The sequence below is a fragment of the Prosopis cineraria genome, unplaced genomic scaffold, assembly GCF_029017545.1.
Source record: "Prosopis cineraria cultivar Desert tree isolate PC_DT_omini unplaced genomic scaffold, ASM2901754v1 PC5, whole genome shotgun sequence".
Classification (NCBI taxonomy): Eukaryota; Viridiplantae; Streptophyta; class Magnoliopsida; order Fabales; family Fabaceae; genus Prosopis; species Prosopis cineraria.
Genome location: NW_026555336.1, coordinates 8,976,785 through 8,987,421, shown reverse-complemented (window position 1 = coordinate 8,987,421; position 10,637 = coordinate 8,976,785). Strand labels below are relative to the sequence as shown.

General features: G+C 28.0%; 1 protein-coding gene across 1 annotated transcript; it reads right to left on the bottom strand.

Moving 5' to 3' along the window:
- Positions 1 to 594: 594 nt before the first annotated feature.
- Positions 595 to 1,537, bottom strand: LOC129312053 (uncharacterized). The gene is made up of 2 exons (XM_054954616.1): positions 1,419 to 1,537; positions 595 to 1,336 (listed from the first exon to the last, which is right to left on the bottom strand). Exons 1-2 carry the CDS (start codon positions 1,476 to 1,478, stop codon positions 743 to 745), a joined length of 654 nt encoding a protein of 217 aa, XP_054810591.1. The 5' UTR covers positions 1,479 to 1,537; the 3' UTR covers positions 595 to 742.
- Positions 1,538 to 10,637: the final 9,100 nt, after the last annotated feature.

The following is a 10,637-nucleotide window of genomic DNA, read 5'->3' as shown; positions in this document are numbered from 1 at the left end:
TTTTTTTCATTCATATCTTTATTAAATACTTTACATAAGAACTTTGATGATAATAATTAAAATTTTAATGCATAATTTTTTAAAAAAAATAATAAATGAAGTAAGAGTATAATTGAAAAAATAAATATAAAAATTATTTAATGTCATATATTTTAGACTAAGTAAATTTTTTTTAAAAAATGCCTTATGATCCAAAGTGAATATTATATTATGATCATTGATTTTAATGACAAGGGAAATTGACATGTCACATTTTTCAACAAGTTTAAGATATTAATTATTATTTTTAAAAATAATAAAATTAGTTAACTTCGCTATAATTAAAAAACTGAGGGAATATCTATTACATTACAGCTCCTTGTTTGTATCCTTCAGTGCGACCTCTCTTATTTTCTGGGGAAAACAAAGTGGCTGAGATATTTTGATCTATTACTGACAAAATTCAAGTCGAGGTCCTTCAATGTAAATATATAAAAAGTCATGATCTTTCATAGCAATCTTCGCCAAAGTTTATTGGTAAATATTCAGTTGACTCACATCTGCTACGCATTTTTCTGGGGAGAAGAGGAATTGGAATTAACCAAAAACAAAAAAGAAGAAGAAGGAACCAAATGAAATTAATTTGTAATATCCTCCACTACATGTATATATGGATATTTACATGACCTTTTATTGTCTACGGCCAAACTATGTTTTTGCAATAACGATATTTAAAAAACATAAATAAATAGTTAAAATGAATTTATCTTCTGATTACATGCAGCTCCCCTGAACGCTGATCAAAATGCTTAATCCATCTCTTACCGCCGGGTTTACCTCCGGTTACGGCGGAAACATGTGCCATGTCCAGCCCCTTCCCCACCGGAAGAAACACCGTCCGAACCACGCGCCGCCGCGATGATTCCTCATCAACCACGCTCCGCCACCTAAATCTCGAAGCCGTTCTTGAATACGCGTTCTTGCACACCAGAACCCCTCCTTTCCCGCTCAATTTCGCCGATCTGAATACTCTTGAGAAATCCTTCCGCCTAGAATCTACCACCAAGAAATCTATTCCTACTAAACCGTCCATCACTTCCTCCGCCTCGCCCACCAATATCTCCGGCAACGACACGCCGGCAGTCTCGCCCACGCTTTTCGCGTAGTCCGATCCCGACTGTTCGTCGGGAACCACACACACGTGCCGCCCACCGGTGTGCGATCTCGCTATCGCTAACCCTATGCTGGTGGCGATCGCTCCTCCCTGCGACCACGTCTCCACAATGAACTGTGCGTTCCAGCCGGCGGCCATCGCCGCCACAAGCTCCGCCACTCCTGATTCACAGAGAACCTGGCACTGCGAAATTAGACGAGAAATTAAACAAAACAGTCAGAGAAATTCAAATAGAACGGATCAGATCACAAGAATTGAAACTTACAGATTTGACCGTGTCGAGGTATGCTTTTGATGCAGAATCTGGAGACCATGCGAGTTTCATTTTTTTGTTCTCTCCTGAAGACGATAAATTGCTGAACTTGAATTTTGAAACTGTGTTTGGTGAAGATCAGTACTAAGGAGAAAAGAAGAGGGCCCTGGGCCTTTTTATAGGCGAATTTTGTAGGGGACCGAATTGGTGACACGTCATATACGTCGATCCGACGTGTGAGATTAAATCTGATAACTGTGGGGTTATGTCTGGCTTTGAGGTTGAAACTGTTGACCACATTTTCTCGGAACTTTCCTTCAGCGTGTTTCCGAAACATGTGAGAAACAATCCAACTTTTTCTTTCCATTTTCCTTTCTTGTGTGTGGCCCTCCCTGCACCTTCAATTTCGCATGAATTTATTTATTATATTTCTCAATAAATAATCCTCCGATTCATTTTATTCATCACCTTTTTAATAAGGTGAGATATTGACTTTATAAATTATTAAATTAATAATAATATTTTGTTTTAAAAGAAAAAAATGTTATATAATTTATTTACTTTTTAAAGATTATATTTGTAATTTTACTAAATTTTATTCTTTATATTTTTATTATATTAATATTGATGATGTTGATAAAAATAATTTATAAATAAAATTGAAGAAAGTATCATATAAATACCATGCCATTAAATTCATACCCATGTTGGTTGTCCTAGTGAATCAATCTCCTGGTCCGTTCTATCAAGATTTTTCGATGGAATTGACTGGTTGATTCCCCCCACCCCCTCTCCCTTTAGAGTTTCAAGTGACATTATTTTGAATATTTTTTAAAAATAGCATTTGTGCTTTACTAACTCTCTTTTGTTGAATTATGTATTGTATAGTTTATATATGAATGTTGTCTTTATTTATGGATTAATATCTTTTTTCATCTAAATATTATTCTTTTTGAGGTTATATATGAATATTTCTATATATTTTAATTAAATTATATTGCTTTAACTATATTGGATTGACCATGATTTAATCACAATTGGATTACAATTGATTCTTGAACTACTACTGTTTTGATCAGTTCAATATTCTATTTGATTTTAAATACCTTAACAACTACTCCTACTTTCTGTATTTTTCCATATTGATATAGTTTCCTTTTTCATAATCATAAAATTTTATTTTGTTTTCCAATAGATAATGGGGTAGTCCATTAAGTTATAAGCTATAACTACAAGAATGCTCTAGTATTTCTGGAGAAGCTTTTCTGTTTCATAGTATAGCTAGTTAAAGTATTTTTTGTTTTGTTGGGTAAACAAATTAACTGAAGAAAAATATCTCTTTTCATAAACCAAATTAAAAGAAGAAAAGAAAAACAGAAAAAATAAGTTAGAATAGTACAGATCACTTCAAGACTAGCATGGCTATGAAAAAGGAAGAGTCTAGAAGATGAAATAGTCAAATGGAGGACCAACTTGAGAAGAAGCGCGAGCGTTGTTGATAACTGTTGAAGTCATCGCGTCCGTCATCACATGAACGAGAAATCAGCCTCACATGTTTCATTAATCCAATAATAATAATAATAATAATAATAATAATAATAGCACATCTTGGAACCAGATGCGGAAGAAAAATGTCTCAACAAGTATATATTTTTTTTAAAAAAATAATTTTATAGAGAAGTCAACAAATATACTAATTTTTAACTTATAAAATGTATTATCATAATTTTAATATTTGTCTCTTTGCCAACCTGCCTCTCTCAAATGTAATAGTCTCATAATTATAAATATAAAAAGACATTAATTTCTTAGCAGATTTCCCATGGTCTTATATTAAAAAAAATGATAATTTACATATGATGAGCATGATTGTTTGTTTGTTTTATATATTTAAAAAATTATATATATGTGCGTGCGTGCGTGCATGTTGGAGCATTTTTAAATTCAAAATTGTTAAATTCATGAATTTAAATAAACTAATGACAGTAATATAAACTCATATAAAAAAATTATAAGAATTCACCTCTATTAATTATAGTCATTAAAATATGACTGTAATTTAATTTAAACATATTAAAAATATAAATCATTAAAATTAAACATATTTACATTGATAAATTATCATATACAAGGCATAAAAAATTTAAAATAGGGAAACTTATTTTTGATATTTTTGTTTTCTTTTTTATTAATATTAATTTTTGTATTTTAAGTTTTTTTTCTTTGAATGAAATTTTATAACTTTTATGAATTGAATTCCTCATAATATATACTTAACTCGCTCAACTAAAAAAATGACGAGCTTAACAAGTTTAACCAAGATTGCATTTAGTTTGAGTTTATAAATTAATTGACACAATTTTATAAGTTAGAAATATAAAAATAATAAATTCGGAGATAAATTCGGAAGTTTAACTGAGTTTGTATCTAATCTGAGTTTATGAGTGAATTGACATAATTTTATAAATTAAAAACATAAAAACATTAAACTCGTAGAGTCAACTCGAGAGTTTGACAATTATGATTAAATTTGATTGAAAATTTTTTTTTACCAAAAGCTCAACATTCTTACTTGTCACAAAACAGGTACTATAATTTTCCAAAAGCAACGAGATAAATGTCCATGTTAAAAACAAACTGGTTTCATCAACGAGCCTGTAGCCTAATCTCTCTTGTAAAATAAGAGGTTATGAGTTTAATTATGTAGTTTCAGCTATTCACACATGTTCCTTTAATATTTTTTAAGAATTAAAAGTCATTTTTATTTTTTTTATTTTATTCAAAAAGCTACTATAAGTTCTAAACTCAACTATGAGTTAATTTTATTATTTAACTTTAAAAAAATTTTTCCTTATCACAACACCTAATATTATTAAACTTGTGATACTAATCTATATATGAATATGATATTTAAATATTTAGCTACTGTAGTTTTCTCTGCTTATGGCTAAGATCATCATTGTGATGTGCAATCTTTATTCTTATCCATGTCATACATGATTCGATTGTGCGTCGTTTTGTTTGTTCCCATTGAACCTTGCGCAACAAATGGGGGCTGCTTGATATTTGAATCGATTATATTTGATTGGTAATTTTAAGTTTAATTAAATGTTGGCAAAATAATTTAATTAATAAAAAATATAACTTTGGCCTCGCCCGAGTTTTGCTATGAATTTATATTTTTTTAATATTTTTAATATTTTAAATTTTTATTTTTTAATATTTTAAATCTTTATAACACTGCTCAATAAGGGGTATACAATATCAAAAAATAAAAGCATTGAGATTTAGGACATAAAAAAAACTGTAAGAATTTATAATAAAATTTGAGTAAAATGTAGAAATTTAAAATTATGTTTTCTCTTTAATTAAACATAACAGATCAAAAAACTAATTAAACATAACTCGTCAAATTCATTTGGACAAGAATTTCATATTTGTTTGATTTTATTTTCCTTTTTTTTTTTTTTTGAATATGCACCGCTCACTCCGGAATTCAAGCTTGGCGGTGTGAGAATGACTCTCTGTCTGTGTCACTCTTTTATTGCCTGGTCTTTGGGTGGAATTGTAACATTTCGATTCCCATTTACTTCCCCAATTCAATATTATAATTTATAAGACATTTTTTTAAAATATTATTTTTAAAAATATAAATTATTTTAGGTTTTTGAGATGTAATGAATAATTTTTTAAAACACTCTTAATTATATTAAGGAGAGAAATTAATAATTTTTTTTAATAGAGATACCCTATTTACTCCAATCCTTAATATATTTAAGTGAACGTTAAAAGTTACTTCCGTTCTTAATACACGCAAAAGTTAGAATAATTAATATCTTTTTCAATCTTACACTTGATTTTGTAATATTGTTTGAATTTTTAAATAATAATTTATTATGGTTATTAATTGTAAAAAATGTAAAATTGGAAAGCACATGCACACACACACATATATACTCCCCCGTTTAAAAATATAAATTTTTTTTGAGGAGTTGAATGTTAAAAAATGTAAAGTAATTTTAGTCTTTCGAGATGTAATCATTGTTTTTTTTTAAAAAAAGTGCCCTATTGATAATGACTTTATATTATTATAGTGTATTTAATAAAGATAAATATGAAATAATATAGTTAGTTGAAAAGTAGATAACTACTTTATTGAGGGTGAGATTCAATTAAAAATATCTTATATTTTTTAACAGAGAGAGCAACAATTTTAAAAATCTGACTACCATTTCTTAAAATGTATAAAATTGATTAAGTTTGTCATGTATTAAGGAACTGAGGAAGTATTATATAAAAGTAAATGTAAAAAAATATATAATTTTAAAAATAATTAACTAACTCATTTAAAGATATATTTCAATTACAAATTACTTGTAATATTAAATGGAATGAGTATTACTTTTGTCCTAAAAGGTTTAAAGGATTTAAAAAAAAAAATCAAGAGCAATCTAGACATTATGGCAAATAGATATTTCTTTTTCGGTGCATTACTCAAATATTAAATTAGTCACATCGTTCGTGAATCAAAATTTATAAGTAATATATTTATATGAAAAATGCATCAAGTAAAAAATTAATAATAATAATGATTGCTTTTCAAATACCAACAAGTTTCTAAAATCATGAAGATCCAAATAATGCAAAGGGAATTAACTTAAACCATAGGGGTGCAAAATTAGTAGAAGCACATTTCGTCATTCATCTGCCTTCAACCAGCCAACACCTAACTACACGTCACAATAAATAATTGCTAAAATTAATTAAAGTTGGTATGAATAGTATGTGCTCTTGTTACCGACTAAAAATATTTTCAGACTTTGTGTATGCAATAATTTAATGAAAAAATGTTTACTTTTTGTCTTAATACCCCAAAAGAGATAATCTTGGCTTTTGATAGAGTTCACCACTTTTGCTAAAAAATAATTGCTGAAAGAACATGATATTCAATTTATGATCTTATTTATAATAAAAAAAATAGCAATCAAGAATTGATCGAAATTTACATCAATTAAAAATTAATTATTGTCAAAATTTAAATATATATTTATTAATTTATATTAGTTTTTTATAAATAAGTATCTATTTAAATTTTAACAATAATTTATTTAGGTTTGTTTATAAAAAATATTTATTTAAATTTTAATAATAATTGATCATTGAATATAAATTTGGTTAGTGGTTATTGATTGTTATTTTTCCTTTATAATATTACATGCCAAATATGCCTTTGACCCTGCAGATAAAGAACGTGGTTTAGAGCTAGTTTCACAAAATCTGCAAGATTCACTTCAGCTCTTAAAAAGGTTCATTGAACTTGGACGGCTTATTCGTTGTCTTATACAAGTATAACTCAACGCCGCCAAACTGTCTCTTCTCTGAGGAGCCGACTTCTGTTAAGCATTGCTCTCAATCAAGAAATATAGTTCACGCCAAAACTCATCTCACATTCTTCTTTCATACGCCCGCTTATGGCATCATTTATAAAGGACTAGCCTCGTTAATATCAAGTTTGTGGGGCTCACATTTATTGTTTTATTATTTTTTAAAACAAATTAATTAGTGGTTCCTTAAAATGTTGGAGCGTCGAGTAATATTTTTTTATAAAAAATTTTAAGTGAGTTAAGTCTCAAAATTTACTAAACATTGCTACAGAAATAGGTTTCAGTAGTATTTAAAATTTTAGTTTTGTGACATTTATAAAACATTATAAGATTTAATATTATTTTAAATCTTAGGTGATGTTTCATTAATTAATAAAATGCCATAAGAAGCGGTAACACTTCTAGCATTTTTTCAAAAAAAAAATGTCACATCTCTACTTGTTTTTAAAAAATAAAAGAGAAGTTGCCACCTCTATTTCCTTTTATTTTTTAAATAGTAAAAAAATTACTTTTCTACTTACTTTTTAAAAAATAAATAAAAAGAAAGAGAGGTAGTGTTTCCTTTTTTTTAAAAGGAAGTTACCACAAAAATCTCACTTGTCTACTTACTTTTAAAAAAATAAAAGGAAAAAGGCAGCATTTCTTTTATTTCAAAAAAAATTTAAAAATAATCACTTTTTACTATATATATATAATATAATCTCTTATATATCCATCAATTCAAATACATAATTTTTTTAATAAATATACAATTAATTTTTTAGTAGTTTTAGATAGCTAATTGATCACAAGCATATTAAATTTTTTAACAAACAAAAAGTCAAAATATACTATCTTCATTAATCAATAAGAAATGCACTTGCATGTAGGTAAAAATTATATTTAGAATAACTGAAATAATTTATATAAAATATGAAGAAAAAATAAACTATCATCAAACCACATAAGTTTCGGCTACCCTTCAACATTGAATAGATACGAAGTAGAAAAAGGGGACAAATTCTAAGTTAAAAACAAGTTTCTTCCTCAATAATTAAAGGAGTTTATCATCATTACCTTTTTGAATGTCCAAAATTTGACAAAACTGAGCTGTTGATCACTAAAAGCATGAAGATTGAAAATCTCACAGTTTGTTCCCAAAATCTCAATAAACCATTATGCCTATAGAATTGTTTCACCAATAGATGTGCACGTTAGAAAAGTGAAAAAAAAATTATCAATTGAAGAGAAACAAAAACAGAACCATGAAGATCTATGTAAATATATATGAATAGGTAGAGAAGAAGTAAGAAAAATGAAAAAAAGAACATATTATTAATGTATTTGAACCAATGATCTTGGCTAGAGAAGACAACAAGAGAAACTTTAGCAATTAGAGAACAAATAACTCGTGAGTTGTGAGATAGAAGAGCAAGAAATGGAGGAAGAGATGACCAAGATAAAGAGATTAAGGTTCAAAAACTTCAAGAAGAGTCATGGTATGAAATGAAATGACTATTTTCAATCTAAATAAGAGAGGTGGCGTTTTCCATTATTGTTAAGCATTGCTCTCAGTCAAGAGATATTGTTCATACCAATTCTCATCTCACATTCTTCTTTCATACACCTGTTTATGACATCATTTATGGAGGACTAGCCTTATTAATGTCAAGTTTGTGAGGCTCACATTTATTGTTTTATTATTTTCTAAAACAAATTAATTAGTGGTTCCTTAACATGTTGGAGCACTTAGTTATTTTTTTTTATAAAAAAGCTTAAGTGAGGTGGATCTCGAAACTCATCAAAATCAAGGGTTATTTCTAAATTCAAAGAGCATTTATAAAAATATTTATAGATCACTTACTAATAAAGTCTTTATATCGTTAATGAGGTTTGATCCCACAACCTTAAGAATTATAAGTCAAATCTTTATCAACAATGGGTAAAATTTGACTAGTACCATATTTAACTTACAAGTTGGGGATAATCAATTATTTTCAATCGCATTTGCCCTTCGTCCTATTATTGTGCAAGCTCTTCCAAGCTTATCTACTAGCTCAAGGTCACTCCATATTATTTTTACATTTATTTGGAGTTCCTCTCGCTTGAGCAATATGAGACTTTTTGTTTAACAAATAACCCACGTACACAAAACTACTTTAACAACTTGGCAAGGTGAGCAAAGCTATTATTATTATTATTATTATTATTATTATTATTATTATTATTATTATTATTATTATTATACAACAGAGCTTTATTATGGGAGAATGAAAATAAAACCCTTTTGAAATAAGAAAATAATAATTTGATTATGCAAAATGTAATGATGACAAGGAAGTCCTAAGGGATTTATTTGAAATAAAATTTCTATGTGAAATTACTTTATCATCCATCTGCAACTAATTTTATATAGTTCATAAGCTTAGTATATGTAATTGTAAGTTTAGTTCTACCAATGACTAAAATAATTGAAAAAATTATAATTTTTTATCAGCAAAGTTCAACAAATTTTATATCATTTACAAGTTTGGTATAAGTATTCACAACTTTGATTCCACCAATAATTAAAATGATTTAAAAAATCACAACTTTCTAAATCATATAGGGAAACTAAAGTAATTTCATACAAAATTTAATCTTAAAGAAGTCTTTTGAGATTTCACTGTCATTATCACATTTGAAAATAAGTTTAAATATCAGAGAATTTTATAGATGAAGGATATGAAAGCCAATGATCTCATCAATAAATTTAAAATCCAAATTAACCAATTAATTAAAATCCTATAATATTTAAACTTCTTTTTAAATGGAATCCCAAGTTTTCACCATTAAATAAATAAATATTATGTTAGATATGTTAGTCACCTAAGAGGGGAGAGAATTGGGTGTCTTTTGACTTTTTGCCTAAAGCTCTTGACCATAGAAACTTGGAATATGAATGTTGATAGGATAAATGGAGATGATTAAGATGGTGAGCAATACACAAAGAATTTATCCCGGTTCAACCCAATTCACTTGGCCTACGTTCAGTTCTCAAGAACCTTCTAAGATTTTTCATTATAACCACAAGTTCCATCCGGGCACTTATAAAGCCACGATACAATCTCATACTTAGCATCTGTATCACTCTCTTTTACAAAAATTCCACAAGTTCAATCCGGGCACTTGTGAAGCCACTTACATTCCTTCAAACTTACAAATTTGTTTCTCTCCCCCTTATACAGGTAATTTCAGCACCCACTCAAGATCTCCTAATTTAAGTTTGTTCAGATAAATAATAGAGAGAATTTGATCATGAAGTGATCTTAACATAAACTCACTCATTAAGTAAATAAAGACATTGAAGTACAATAATATTGGAGACAAAAACAAAGAGTGGTCGAATATATTAAATATCTTAGCTCATGCCACTCACTTCTCTTCTCTCTTTCGATCTTCATGATGAGTCCATTTATAATTGAAATTGATAAGTGATCAGTTAGGCTCATTAAAATAGCCGTTGGTGTAGTCTGTTTCTCTCTTCAGTGTCTTACAGAGTATCTGTTAGACACAATCAATTTTCCGTTACTCTTCGATCTTTAACGCTGTAAGTTTGAAGCTTTGCAACGGATTGTTACCTAAAAACGATAGTAAAAAATAATAGCTTTTCATACGGGCTTATGTGTTGGAGACAAAAGCAAATATAATGGCATTTATGCATTTAATATTCTGACAATATTATCATTGAGATGAATACTAGAAAAAATGATGAGAACATGGATATTGAAATAATCAAGAAATGTTTAATCCATCTTGAGATTGTGTTTAAAAGAATTCTAAAATAGGTAAGAACATTAACACAACACTTAGATTATGAAAAGATTTA